Source organism: Manacus vitellinus, unplaced genomic scaffold (genome assembly GCF_001715985.3).
Source record: "Manacus vitellinus isolate BGI_N305 unplaced genomic scaffold, ASM171598v3 scaffold_36_pilon, whole genome shotgun sequence".
NCBI lineage: Eukaryota > Metazoa > Chordata > Aves > Passeriformes > Pipridae > Manacus > Manacus vitellinus.
Genome location: NW_021940508.1, coordinates 648,259 through 663,357, shown reverse-complemented (window position 1 = coordinate 663,357; position 15,099 = coordinate 648,259). Strand labels below are relative to the sequence as shown.

At 39.6% G+C, this 15,099-nt stretch overlaps 1 protein-coding gene across 2 annotated transcripts; it reads left to right on the top strand.

The window, feature by feature from the left end:
- The first annotated feature begins 10,197 nt into the window (after positions 1 to 10,197).
- On the top strand, positions 10,198 to 14,219 carry GPX8 (glutathione peroxidase 8 (putative)). 2 transcript variants are annotated; one of them, XM_008932086.3, is made up of 3 exons: positions 10,198 to 10,564; positions 11,176 to 11,437; positions 13,201 to 14,219. In XM_008932086.3, exons 1-3 carry the CDS (start codon positions 10,259 to 10,261, stop codon positions 13,362 to 13,364), a joined length of 732 nt encoding a protein of 243 aa, XP_008930334.2. In that variant the 5' UTR covers positions 10,198 to 10,258; the 3' UTR covers positions 13,365 to 14,219. The 2 variants fall into 2 exon arrangements, with proteins under 2 accessions (XP_008930334.2, XP_017932691.1); XM_018077202.1 differs by lacking the exon at positions 11,176 to 11,437 and having other exon boundaries at positions 13,201 to 13,368.
- The last annotated feature ends 880 nt before the right edge of the window (positions 14,220 to 15,099 follow it).

Sequence of the window (15,099 nt, the reverse complement as noted above, 5' to 3'; positions counted from 1 at the left end):
TTTATGTTTTAACTTCCTTTTTTGAATTATGCTCCAGAGAGGAGTAAATAGAATGAGTATTAAAAGTTTCAAGGGCAGAAGATGTTAGTTGTCTCTACAACTAACTTCTGTCCAAAAAAATTCAACACTGAAAAAGTTTTGTACTCTGTAGATTAAATACACACATAAACATCCTATATGAAAGTCCAATGACAAATTGTGGAGAACTTATTTTGTGCAATCCTTCCCTACTCTCTCCTGAACCTTGTCTCCTAATCCAAAATTCAGTTTTGACAGACAACAAGTGTTTCCCCTTTCAGCTGTGGTACTCCCTCCCTCTGAAGATGAGCAAGAAGCACAATAGGGTGATTTTCTTCTGTATCTAAAATTTTGTGCAGTTAAAAAATTACACAAGTTTTCAGGAAGGACTTCAGATCTGGCCAATGGGTTATATAGTGCTTCATTCTAACCCTAAAAATGTCTAACATCAGTAAAATGAGATATGGTTTACAGAAAAACCTGTACTTCTAACATCTAGACTTTTCACTGTGTTTGAAAAATTTTACAAAGCCTTCTTGAACCCAACAAACTAAGATAATTCAAGAAAATTAAGGCATTTAATTGTCATATTCGATTAATAGCAACACTTCTGAAACACTGAAAATGTTTTTCTTCTTTAGCACTGGTAGTTGTCATTGTCCAGTGAAATAATAACAGATGAAATCATCTCTGTAACTCATTTCAGGTTTTTCTTCTCTCATCAGTAATTCATCTACCCCAAATCCATACTGATTGTCCTTTCAGCTATATTCACCTACTTCAAGACACATGACTCTGTATAACAGGCTTTTTCATTAGTGGAAATTAAGTTTCATTACACTATTTTGTGTTATTTTGCCTGGGTACTAGTGGACATCACTAACTTTTGATAAGATTTTGGCTCTCACGTGCCTGTGTCAATTCTCAAAATGAGACTCAGGAAGTGATAAGTGATACTGTCAAACCAAACTATTTGATTAACAAGTGGGTGCATGAAATCAAACCTGGTATTCCTGATACCCATATTCATTTGCCATTAGGGGTAAAAAACACTGACTAGTTCCTTGACTGCTCTGAAAGGAGGCTTATTTGCACAGAGAAAAGAAACAAAGGAAAATATAAATCTATCACATATCCCCCAACTACTTCTACAGGAAGCAAAATCCAGATTCATAAAGAAGTTGGTTTTTACTGCTTTTACATGAGAATGAAACAGGCCCTGACTCGCAAGAACCCATCATACAGAAACAGCCAGATCACCAAAACAAATCATCTGCCCAAGACAGAACACAACAAAATATTGGTCTGATATTTAATGAATTGTCTCACACTCAAATAAGTATGGGAATACTTGCATTATTTCACAGGTTATCTGTTCAGATTACCCCTGTTTTCAAATTACTTGATAATTCACACTTCATGTTCATTCATTCCTAGGATACTTTATGGAGCAAAATAATCAACTCCCCCACCGATGAAACCAGAGGCAGTGCTAGAGACAGTTTGCTCCAGTTACCTTTCCCTACAGGTTACAACAACAAGGCTCCACAATCTCTGCATGTCTTGCACTTTCATGTGCCCAACAGTCCATATGATACATATCCTCTCCCATTCTGCAGCACAACCCAATAATATTTGTAGGGTTCTGAAACAAAAAAGCTGAAAGGAAACGAATGTTTAAGGGTCATCAGTACATCTGATGGGACCCAAAAGATAGCCAGGTAAAATAATAGGGGTTAACTACACTGAATGAGCTGGAATACTATCTGTTCAGAGGTTGTGAGAGCTCTAGAAAGAAGCCCTGAGCAGTTAAATCTCAGCCACTTCGTATTATCCTATAACACTTGCTGGAACAGTTAGATGAACCTTTCCAGTGTAGATGCAAATTCCACTTTCTTACTGTTCAGTGTGCCTGAAAATGTTTGCTCTATACACATACCTTTCCAGATGCAATTGGCATTTTCACAGACCTTCACACCATCGCTTCCTTCAATGCTATATCCAACCTCTTGGACTATTGGAAGCTAGAAGCACTTTTCTGCCAATGCATTGAAGTGAAAACATGGCTGAATGAAGAATTCCGTTGTAAAACATATTTAATTATCATGGATAACACCAGTTCCATCAAAGGGCTCAACATTCTTTATATGAAAGCTTCAAAACAGTTTGTGTCTGGGATGGGAGAACAATAACAAATACAGAATACCAGTGTCGAAATCATGTGCTCTAACTTCAGGGACTTGAGACGTCTTTCCTCCCATAAAACACCAATTCATTGCTAATGAACACACAAACTTTAAGAAAAATGTTTGAACAAGGCCTCCTTACCAGAGAAAGAAGTTTCAGGCCTGTACATCTGGAGTACCTACCACAGGTCACCTGTCAAACCCTACTGCCCTCTTGTCCTCTTCTGAATTGGCACTTGGGCTGATGCTGCCAACATACAGTGACATGCTTTCTGCATGTAGCCAACAAGTCTTTGAGGGAAGGTCAGTTTTGTGGTTCATACACTGCAGGGCCATTGATTCCAGCATGAGACCTACTGGATATTAGAGTCCCTCAAACCAGTGTCCCAGACACTGGACTTCATGATGCCATTCCTTAAACCAGTATTACAACACGAAACTGAAAATAGGTACAAGGTACCTCCAAGGAATGAGATCTTCTAAATTACATTATCATTTCCTTAGGTATCAAAGAAACAGATGATGCAGCAAAAATGAAAAAAGGGAGATATGAATTGCTATTGGAATTTTTTTTATTTTTTTTTTTTTTAAAGAGTTAGGTTAGGTCCTTAATCAAGATTTGGACAAAGGTCCAGATCAGCTCACATGGGACATGACTGTAGCCACCAATTCCTAGTAATATTTATTTCTTCACAATGTTCACTTAGATGAATGCTCTGATTCTGGTTTTCTGCTTGTTCTGTAATCCTTTGTTTATAGTAATGTAGAAATGCAGCTGATGTTTTCACCAGTCACTCAAGATCAGTATATTTTTTCTCCAAGGTCTGCGAAATCCACCCTTCCAAGCACAGTCTGTATTACTCTTCTTCAAACCCTGCTGCAATAATGACAAGAAATGTCTTAGAAAAAATATAACTGAGAAAAAAAGAAAGTGTTTCTTCTTTATATATTCCATCTGTTCTACAGTGGGCCTTCAGTTTTGAGAGGCATTTTCTGTAAGACTTACACAGATAACTTGGCAGAAAGCTAATTACATAGTTTGGATCTGTGTCCCTCCAAAATAAGTGCAGACATTTCTGTGGAAAACTCATTGTGTATACTAGGAAGTAATATTTTAGCCCACAGAGAGACCACACACATTCACTGGTATGTGAGAAGATTTTATTCTCAGTGGATCCCATCCCTTTATACTACCAGGCAACACAAAGTAAATAGTCATTAATTACTGTATCTAAGAAGATTAATGGGGTTTTGTATGTATTTAGCCAGGACTGACTTTCAAATGGTTTTAGGAAGAACTTAGGTTTTGGTCATGCCACAATGTGTAGCCAAGACCCCCACATCACAACCTAGAAAATGGTTTGTGGTCCTTGATGTAGCACAATGAATATTTTAGCTCTAATTCAACTCTTACTTGTAAATTACAGTATCGTTCTAGGTTTACATAGAATCGCAGAATATCCTGAGTTGGGAGGGACCTACAAGGATCATTGAGTCCAACACATGGCCCTGCACAGGACAATACCAAGAATCCCACCATGTGCCTGAGAGCATTGTACAAATGCTTCTTGAACTCTGTCAGGTTTAGTGTTGTGACCACTTCCCTGAGGAGCCTCTTCCATCCCAACCATTCTCTGGGTGACTTTTAAAGGTCCCATCCCACTCAAGCTATTCTATGACTCTATGATTAAAAGTGAATAAATACCATGTATGCATCTTCTAAAAGACATTATACTTTAAGGAAAAATGTTCTACATACATTAATTCATAGAAAGTACTTATCCTCTCACCCCCAAAAAAGTTACATTCAATTTCTCTGTTGGCTACATTTACTCAGGATTATTAAACCAATTGAGTTGTGTATTTTAACAATTATAAAATTCACAGACTCTCCAATGAGTCCATGGAGGGGTACAGGAAGAAAGAAATCACTGCTGTTGAAAGGAAGATTTTCCAGACTGTTTTGTTTATTAAGAGAAGAAAATTATTGTCCCAAGGATCAGGTTTCCTGGAAGGATATAAAATTGGGTTTTTTCCAACATCCAGTGACATTCAAGAGTACAATTATTACAAAGTGTCAGTCAACAAGCCCATTATGCCATCTGTCCTGACACTACCTCCTTTTCCCAGAAGCTGAGCTTAATACCCTCACAGAAACTTGTCAAGTATATAAATTTAGGATTATAATTTAGGGCATTAAGTATACACGTCCGAAGCAACCTTACTCAACAGTTATGGTCAAAAAAGTAATAATGTAAAACCAGCTATTAGCATCTTCACTACTGACCTTGCAACTGATGCCATCCAGGAAAGGAAAAGATAAGAAAGACTGTGGTCACTGGCTAAAAAAATACGACAATACATAAAAAGTCACAAGGAGATAGCAGGAAAATAGAGAGGTGGGTTTGAGTGTAATGTTATGGTAATAGATTTTTTAAGTACCACCATGTTTCATGTGAGAAATCAATTTTCACATTAGTGAAGAGAACCAGGTGGGTGGGTAGAGAGCATGGATTTATATTCCAAAAAGGAATGGATAATGCCTAAAAAAAGGAAGAATCATGTGTCAGTCTTCACTAGGAAAAATGAACTGATAAAGTGTACAGCAATAGAAAAAACACCTAAATGGGAAATTATCCAAGGTCTTTGTTTCACATTAGGCAGATTCCATGTGTTCTTCTACCCTTGACCAAGAATCTGATCACTTACGGTCACGATAAAAAAAACATTCTCAGAAATCCACTTTTTGGTAAATTTTTAATAGCACCTCATTCTGTTTACGTGACAAAATGAACAGCTACAATCTGCAGAACTGAAGCAATTATCTTCTTCACACACAGTGGGTATTAAGGCAAGTGGAAAAATGAGTCATTCATGCTTTTCATGCATAATTCTTACAATACATGCTTTCCCTCAGAGGTAACAAACCCACCTTGAGGGTTTCACTAGTCTAGGTTTTTTTTGCAGGACGATAGCCTGGAGAAAGGAAAGTGAACCTGAATCAAATAAATGACAAACAAATTGCTCCTGACTTTCCTGCAACAGATGTTTCCTAAATTGACCTTCTTGTGTTGCTGTTGTCCATGTCAACAAGGTATTATCCTCATAACATATTCCAGGCCACAGACAAGGTAAAAAACACATCAGAAAAACAAATATCCTACCTGTGTATTTGAATGCTGCATTATTCACCTGTTTCTTTTCTATTTCAGCTCTCCTGTTATTCCTTCCTTCCAAACCTATTGCAGCATGACTGCTGGGTAAAGTCACAAGAGTTTTCATGACAGAGTGTTTCTTAGACACCTGGGATTTACTGGATAAACAATTTTAACTGAAAGAATTCCTTAAAAAAAAACATGTACAGCGATATTTGTCAAGTACTTTTCAGAATAACACTGATTGTAAAATAGCAGTACTCTAAAAGCAGGTTTGACACACTAAGTGGGACAATGCAAATACTGACATCTGAACCAGTCACCTGCTTTTCTTTTGTCAGTGAAGATAAAGAGACATTTCTACAGTACTATTCATCTTATCCTAAAAGAGGTGTCTAAAAAAAGTCAGATTGATCACTCCCTGTATAAAGAATGCCTGTTTACTACTGCAGCTCATGTCCAGCCTTAGATTTATTGACTAGTTACACAGGATCATACCCCATAGGAAATTAATATCTGATTTCACAGAACCATACAGGCTTTCACCACTGCTAATAGCGGCAGCATGCAGGACTTTCTGTTCTAGAAACTGAAGAAGGAAAGACTTCACACTGTCTTAGAACCTGAATTCCCTAGACATGTGCATGCATTATTCAAAAGCTCTGGTATTCTGCTGTTGAAAAGCTCTGGTATTCTACTTAGCAGAAAACAGGACTGCACTTTCTGACCAACATCATAGGAACATATCCTGAACACTAAGCAGCATGTTTCACTTAGTCTCTAAATATTTCAATTATTAATCAAGGGGTCAACTGTGTTTAGATCCCTACATCTTCTGGGAAGTTCTTCTTGGACATGCAACCTGCAAACCCTTTCCCAATTTCCCCTAGCATTGCTTGAAGCAGGAGTCAGCACACTAAAAGCTCATTCAACCTTTCTTCAGCTCCCTCTGTTGCTGATGGAGAGAAATAGCCTCCCCTAGACTCAGCTCTCCAGAGCAACTCCGAGTGCTGGAAGTTTGGTCTGTTTTCCGAATGGCCCTCAGGCAAGTGAGTTGAATGTGAGTGTCCCTTGGTTGCTGTGCCTTTGTCAGTACATGAAGCCTTAGGCATTGGAGGAGAAACTACAAGACAAGCTCCTCCTTCAGTGAGTATACACTAGAGCAAATCCAGGCCTGCAGACTGATCCAAGTCCTGCAATGACAGCTAGGTCTGCAGGAGCTGCACACAAGGCAAGAGAGAAGCAGAAGGAAGTGAAGGAGAGAAGCCCGTACGAGCTCCCTGCTCTCCTGTCAGTTATTGATAACTACTCCAGCTGTGAAACTGTTGCAACAGACCCTGTGCACTCTTATAGTCCAGTGAAACTTAAACCCATTTCAACACGTGCCCCATCACAGAGGGAAAAAAAGGCTGGTCTGCCGCAGGCATTGCTTGACTATGGATGAGACTTGTTTTTCTCTCCTTTTCACCCTCCTCTATATCAGGTCCCTGTGAGTTCTGCTGCCCTAGGTTGTCTCTGTGACCTGCTGCCATAGGCTGTCTGCACACTGGTGAGGGGAACCTTGGGCTGAGCTTTTCTCTCACAATAGCAGCATGCTCCTGTCAAGAGAATCACAGAATCACAGAATCAATTAGGTTGGAAAAGACCTCTGAGATCATTCAGTCCAAGCAATAACTGAACATCACCGTGTCAACTCCACTATGTCATTAAGTGCCACGTCCAGTCTTTCTTTAAACACCTTCAGGGTCAGTGACTCTACCTCCTCCTTGGGCAGGCCATTCCAATCTTTAATCACTCTTTCTGTGAAGAAATTCCTCCTAAGGTCCTACTTTAACCCTCCCCTGGTGCAGCTTAAGACTGTGTCCTCCCATCCTGTCACTAGTTCCCTGAGAGAAGAGACCGACATCCACCTGGCTACAACGTCCATGCAGGTACTTGTACACAGTGATGAGGTCTCCCCTGAGCCTCCTCTTCTCCAGGCTAAACAACCCCAGCTCCCTCAGCAGCTCCTCGCAGAACTTGTGCTCCAGAACCTCCACCAGCTTTGTTGCCCTTCTCTGCACTCACTCCAGCACCTCAACGTAAAAAAAACACAACAAAAAAAAAGAAAAATACTTTGACAGGATGCTGACCTGTAGCTCTGCCTGCAGACTGCTGCAGCCGTGCACTGCTAGAGCCCCGGCAGCGTGAGACGGGAAACACCAACCCTCAGCTCGCACTAACTCCCGGCTGCACGCCGTTTCAGAAACCCCTGCAGGAGGCCATCCTCTCTCCACAGGAACTAGTTCCCCTGCCTGGTGACCTGGCGCCCCGCGGGCCGTGCCGCTGGGCTGGGGCTCGGCGGGACCGCGGGCGGCTGCTGCCATCGTGTGCCGGCAGGGAGGCTTGAGGGAGCTCCGACGGGGAGCGCTTGAACAGGAAGCATCTGTTTCTGCCCGAGCCTGAGACCTGCAAGAGAAGACAAAACACTGAGATTAGACATGGATTAACATCATCCTGCCTCTTCGCGCTATTTATAGTTGTGCTGTGCCGCGCCACAGAGGCTCAGCCTAAGCTAAGAGCAACAGCCACGGACGCTGGACTGAGGACGACTCCGGCAGTCACACGGGTGAAAAAAGAGTGGGGCGGGGGGGGAAACAGCGTGAAACAAATGTTTCTGGTCTGATAAGTACACCTGAATCAACTGTGGCACAGAAAGTCTGTGGCAGAGAAAACAAACAAACAAACAAAACCAAAACCCTAAGTTTGTGTCACTCATGCACTGAGCTACAGCACTGGCCTTTGAAGGACCCAAGGCACCTTCATGCATTTAGCATAGGCTCATGGGTCTGGTCACTTCTGAGAGATGGACACCGGGCAAGCTGCACATGCTGGCTGCCTAGAACCAGGCTGGTTTTCTGATCTCCACACAAAGAAGGATTTAGATATCTTCTGATTTCTGAACCTTCTCACCACCACTGTGGCTTATTCAAGTCATTATTTCTAATGTTATCTTACACTTTTTAATATAGTAAGGCATGCTAAGTAAAGACTAAATGACAGATTTACATTTTTTTAATTTACATTTGTTCAAATTCATTCCCAGAGCAATTTGTGGCAGAAAAATATAAAACATAAGAATGTAACAAAATCAGAAATGTAGAAGCCTAGATAATAGTAAATAACATATTTTGTTTCTCAGACAAATTTTAAGCAATGTTTTAGGTGAGAGTAAAAACAGAAAGCACAACTGGGTTTCTAGGTAATTATTAGGTACACGAGTAAATATTTATTATATATTAAGGGGGGGTTATTTATTTATTTCTGAAATAATATTAGATGTAAGTTACAAACTGTTGAGATGTAGCTTAGACACCATGATCTTGCATGGGTTTTCTGTAACCAAACACATTCGAACTTGCTTTTAAAGTCAGCATTAGTCACCTGTGCTCGCCTGTTGAGTACAGCTTTGCTCATTTTAGCATGGAAGTCTGTGTCTTTTCTGTCCCAGCCATCAAAACACCATTCCCACAGGCCTTACTGCCAGGCAGAGATGAAGCATTACATGTCCTCAGATACAAATAGCGAAATTTCACAGTGTTTCCCAAGCATCTCTCTGTTATGTAGAACTATGTGAAAGTCTCCATATAGTCTTGTTAAACAAAATTAACATGGACTTTAGCTACTTAGAAATTGTAGAAATGATCGAACAGGCCACTATAAACTTGTACAAATCAATGATTCTCATAGTGATACTGAAGTCACTGAAAAGAAAGAACCACCAGATTCCAGGTTCTACATTCAGAAAGTTATGTTCTATATTCGTCCTTTAAATGTAGCATCTAAGTGCAGCAAAAAAACAGGGTGATAAGAAAAAAATCTGAGATAGAAATCACTCTTCAATGGTGGTTTGGAAAGTTAGGAGGGAAAGAAAGCAAGCAGACACTGACAAGCAGCATAGACAGGCAAGAGCATAGAAAAGCCCAGAAGAATAGAAATGTGAAGAGGACAAAATAAAATCCTGAAAGCTGAAAGGAAGAGGAGAATACCAAGTGGACAGAAAGAGGGGAGAACTGATCAGATGAAGACAAGATGAAAGACAGAGGCAATTTTGGGGTTTTGTATAACTGAATTGTAACCACTACATGTTGATGCACCCTTAGAAACCAGGATCAACAGGCAAGAATCTGTAAAATGAAGACAGATAAAACACCAGACGTGTGGCTCTGAAATTCAGAGAGTCTTGCACAATTGACTCAGCAAAACAACAGTGGAGCTGCTTGGCTTACACCTGATATTCTCAGCTAACTCCTTCTTCTCTCATGTAGACCTTCAATCTTACCATCTCAGCAGTAAGATGCCAGTAACTATCATCTCATACTGCCAGTTAGCCAGTAGCAATTAAGAAAGCAGCCCATATCTATCATCATTCTGTCCCTTCACGCTGTTTGTAGTGGTGCTGTGCCATGCGTGCTGGCTCAGTTGCTTCTAAGCAAACGAAGCTGCCTGTGATCTCACAGCAGCTGATGAGATGCAGGGCTGAGTCTGTGAACAGGGTGATTTCAGCCATCCTCCCTTCCTTCTGCCTGAACAACTGGCCCCCAGGCTGCTTCTCCAGGTCTGTTTGACAGCATAGCTGCCTCCTTGCAGAACAACACTGCCAGAGGCGCCAGAGGAGCCCAGAGGTTGTGCTAGAGCTGTACTACAAACCCACAAGAGGTCCCAGCAGCTCTCAAGACCGTGCAGACGAACACTGGAATATCCCACACAAGTCAGTTAAACAGAGCAATCAGCATCCTTAGGTGATGGGAAGATCCTTTTTATTCATTTCTTCTTTTTTTTCACCCAGATTGATCTCTGTGCTCTGAAGCCCAGCAGGCACTGTGATCTTGAACAGCTGTTTCGGCAACAGAGACAAAAATGAGCAGCTTGCTCTTTCCGTCTGAGATGCGAGTTTCATATTTCAGCTCCTCCTTCACATTCCAGGCCTGCCCAGGCTCTCCTCCAAAGATTTCAAAAATGGAGCCTTTTACAACTACTTATCCTCTGAAATACTCAGTACCCAAAGCCAGGGTCGTTGTGGTCTTTCTGTCAGTGGTTTTGTGTACCACCATTCTCTGCCTGCTACAACTCAGAATTTTTAAACCTAAAATCAAAGATTTTTATTCTTTTGAAGTCAAAGATTCACGAGGAAGGAACATTTCCTTGGAGAAGTACAGAGGGAAAGTAAGTTTTTGTTTCATTTTATCTGTCTTGAATCGTTACTGACAAAAAAAAAGTGTACATTTTTAGGTAAATAAAGTGTTATGGGAATTTTTAGCAGAGATTTTTGTAATAAATTCCTATTCTTTAAACAGTAAGCTGGATAAACATTTTTTTTTCTAGATCTGCTCCAGGAATTTAGTAGTAGATCTAATAAACCAAGAAAAACAAATTCATATTATTTAGTATAGATCATTATAGCCTAACAGGAAAATTTGTGGATTTTATTTTTAGTTAAGAATGATAGCATGTTGTGTTGAATTCTGGAAGTTGATCTAGTAAATATGATTTTAGTGCAAGTCCTAAATACCTTCTTTTTTTAATGTTTATATTTAAACAAAGCTGCAAGCTGAAGTTTGTCTATTTATTGAATTTTTTGTAACAGATTCTCTGAATGTAATATCTTCAGCTGCTTTCATCACTATCTGTTTAATGAAATGATGATCAGACAGATTAAATTTAGCTTTCTGACAGGAACCATCATAGTAATGAGAAATGCAATTTTAAAATTTAATTATAATCTCTACACTATTTATAGGATTTTTTCTTACTATTCTAACTTTATTTCTCTGAAGGCAACTTTAGTTGTAAACGTGGCCAGTTACTGCCAAAACACACACAAAAATTACATCGCACTGCAAGAGCTACACAGAGAGTTTGGTCCCTCCCACTTCACTGTGCTGGCATTTCCCTGCAACCAGTTTGGAGAATCAGAGCCTAGTTCAAGCCCGGAAATAGAATCTTTTGCAAAAGGAAACTATGGAGTAACCTTCCCCGTTTTCCACAAAATCAAGATCCTAGGATCGGAAGCAGATCCTGCCTTTAAATTTCTAATAGGTAACTGTTTTCTTTTATATATCAAGCTGCCTGTAACCATGGTATTCTCACTGAATTCCAATCTGAGTTTGTTTGTCAGGAAACATTGAACTCTTCAAACTTCTCTGCTCATGGAGAGAAACAGGCACCAAGCATACAATTCATCTCATTTCAATCTGAATATAAAAAATATGGGCAGAAGTGTTGTATCGTGAAAAAATCAGTTTCTCCTCACTGATCATAAAAACAGCCTCCTGTAACCAGCCCAGCTAAAAACATCCATTTTGTGCATGCACGAACTTGAGTGCAAAGATTCCCATCTACAAGATCCCATTTCAAGTTACGTGATTTTTATTGAAAAGCAGCTTTTCTTGTGGACAAAAATATAATTATGGATGGTCCTAAAAATCACAGAAAGATTTTAAATAAACATATGCAGATTCATTTTTTTAGCAGAGGCCTGTGTCCACCTTTATGTAAACTGTATTGTGAAGCAGGATTATATATACTGTAGTTATATATAATCACTGATTTGTGTTAATTTGGGCCCAGCATGCAAAACCCACTCATACAAATACCTCCATTACAGAGAGCACTTACTGACTTAGGGCCTCATATTCTCACAAGCAAAGTGAAACTTTCTTCAGTTGACCAAAGAGCTCATAGACCCAAAGCCAGCTTGAAAAGCCTTTCTGAATTATCCTGAGCTTTGGCCAGGTCTTTGACCCATGCTTAACACTGATATATTAAAGAAAGGATACTTAGAACATAACCATTCTCCAACACACCATTTTAACTAGAAAAAATATAAGAGGAAGCCCAAACCTGTTCTGTCTCCTTGACCCAAGACAGGATCACAGTTACCCAAGTTTATCCAGACTATTTCAGTAGTCATATGAGAGATTCCAAAACCTCACAGCCTATTTCAGTTTTTCACAGCTCCTCTTGTCAGAAAACTACTTAAATATCTAAATTAAATCTTTCTTACAACACTTAAGTATTTTCTTCTTGCCATATTCTCTGTGATACCTCTTATGTACTTGAAAATTATTATTATTTAGGAGTCATTTATGTTTCACCACTGTCATTGTAACTGTGTTTCTTCCTACCTCCTCTTAAGCAAGATACCAAAAACTCAGTAAACCTTGTTGACCTCAACTCTTGTTGACCTGAGTTGCCTGAGGTCCAGTGGAATTATTGAGTGCTCTCTCAGTTTTTTATAGAGGAGACTAGAGCATGCAGGTTACAGCTGCATAGAATGAAACCAGATTCTAAATATCAGTCCAATCAGTGTTAGACATCAATATCTATAAAGAAAAAAATGTTTACTCAGCATTATTTTATTTGATGTGCTGTTCACTGACAGGAAGGAGAAAGATCTTCTGACACTTCAGTATTTTTAAATAAAGCCTTTCTTTTCCTTCATTCCCTGCATCTTCAATAAGAGAAGCACCTGCTTTCTTCAGGTAGCTGTCTTGACAATCAGAAGGTTGAACACCTTCATGCTACAGCACCTTCTTGTGCCTCTTACTGCTAGCTACAATTTGCCCAGCACTGTCAGATAGTCTAGCACAAAAGGAGTCCACTGGCAGCATAAATATGGATGTGGAGCATCATTCACTTCCCACTTTTCCGATCATTAACAGCAACTAGTAAACCATGCCCAGACTACTAGCAAAGAACAAGGTGTGATTACATCTGCATAAGAAGCTGAAGAATCAGTTCAGGGCATTGAAACAATTACAAGTGTAACTCGCTAAAACAATCTGATGCCATCCTTACAGATTCTTCAAAGAAAGAGCCTCGATGGAATTTCTGGAAGTACCTTGTTAGCCCTGAGGGTAAAGTTGTGAAATTCTGGAGACCTGAAGAGCCAGTGCAAAGTATCAAGCCAGAAGTAGCAGCATTAATCAGGCAGATTATCATGAAAAAAAGAGAGGACCTCTGAAAAAGCCATTTATACTGTGAATCTATTCAATAGCATGGATACACAGCCTTTGTACATTCCCGGGAAATGTTGCTAGAAGCTAAACCATCAGGTGATTTTACTACTCTTTAGTGTTGGTATTTGCAACCAATATGGTTGGTAATATGTCTATTAATGCTGGATTTGCCCCTGCAATAGCCTTGAGAAGGACTGAGTTTACTGAGATGGCAAGGCACTAAGTACCTTGCAGGATGGACCTTCAATCTACATAAGGTTTCTGAATGTGGGTTTTTTTTTTAATTGCTGATAATTGCTAATTCAATTGTCATCAGCAGAGAGAAAGCTGGAAAGAAGATTATTAATAAATTACTCAGTATTTGCACAGGTTTCTTTCCCATCTACCAGTAACAAACAGATTTTGATATTCCATTAACACATACTTGCCCTGTCTGAAGCATATGGAGCCCAGAGGCATCCATGGCAGGGTCTTTAGAGGCAAATGTAACTGAAGAGACTAGCTTTGCAGCATTCTCTCGATGAAGACTACGGAATTGTGAAGCTGTCAGCTGTAAAAAAACTGTACATAGAGAATGATAAATGTAAAAGAAAAAATTGCAGAAATGTTTTCTCACCTGCTTTATGTTTTGATTCACTTTACCTTTCACCTTTAGAGCAACTCCCTTTAACTCTTTAGCCGTCTCTATACATTTGCACCAAGGTACTGTGCCTTGACTGTGAGCTCCTCTCCTATTGGATTCCTGGTTTTCTGACCTGGGTGAAGGCAGGGCCTGTGTGAATATACATGGTTGCTTACAGAAGGATTCAAGGTGCAATGAAAATCAGGAGTCTGGGACTCTCACAGATGTCTTTCTGAGGCTGTCCAAGACAATACTCCCCAGCCATGTGCCTACCTACCTCCCATCTTTAGAATAAAAAAACAGTCTTCATGCAGAGGTAGAAGAAAGAGGAGAAGGTTCACGGTTCAAGCTCCACTCCTCTCACCTTGCAGTCTCCCCAGTCCTACATGTAACTGCAAACCCATTGCCAGTTCTGTTCCACTGTTCTATTACAAACTGACAAGTCTTTTGATTTATCTGTTTGAAAAAGGGAGATAGTAAATTTGAATAAGAAATGTCACTCCAGATGTCCAAGTCCTAATGGAGGGGTGAGAGAATAGAAATGAGAGAAACCTATGTCTCGGAAGAGTTTTCTACATGAGAAGGATGGATAGCATTAGTGCAGTCGTCTTGTAAAACTAACTGAAAATAACTAAAGTGCTTCAAAACTTTTTCTAATAAAGATAACCACTTAACTGTATTAAAAAGGCGAGAAATTTAAAAGCAATTTTAAAAAAAAAGGTATTGAATTAATTGACAATTTCACACCAAAAAAAAAAAAACAAAAAACAACAAACTCTGAAGAATAAGGACATTAAAATGTTTTAAAAGATTGAGTAATGATACTGATGTGAAAGATTCAACAAAGTGACATCAAAGATTCATCAATAGTGACAAAGATAATTTTGGAACAGAACTCAAACCTTGGCAATTTTGGCCACTCTAACTTTCAGAGATCAGCTAAGGATTATACAAAAGGTTTCATTAGTTGAAATCAGCCTGCTGCTGTTGTTTTAGACCAGCCTGTGAGCTATTTGCCATTATCCCACAAGATTCCACATCAAATATGTCAAGACAGTTCCTGTTCTTAGGCTGGGGTTCTGTATTTTACTCCAGTCTCCTCCAGCATGTGCTGTTGC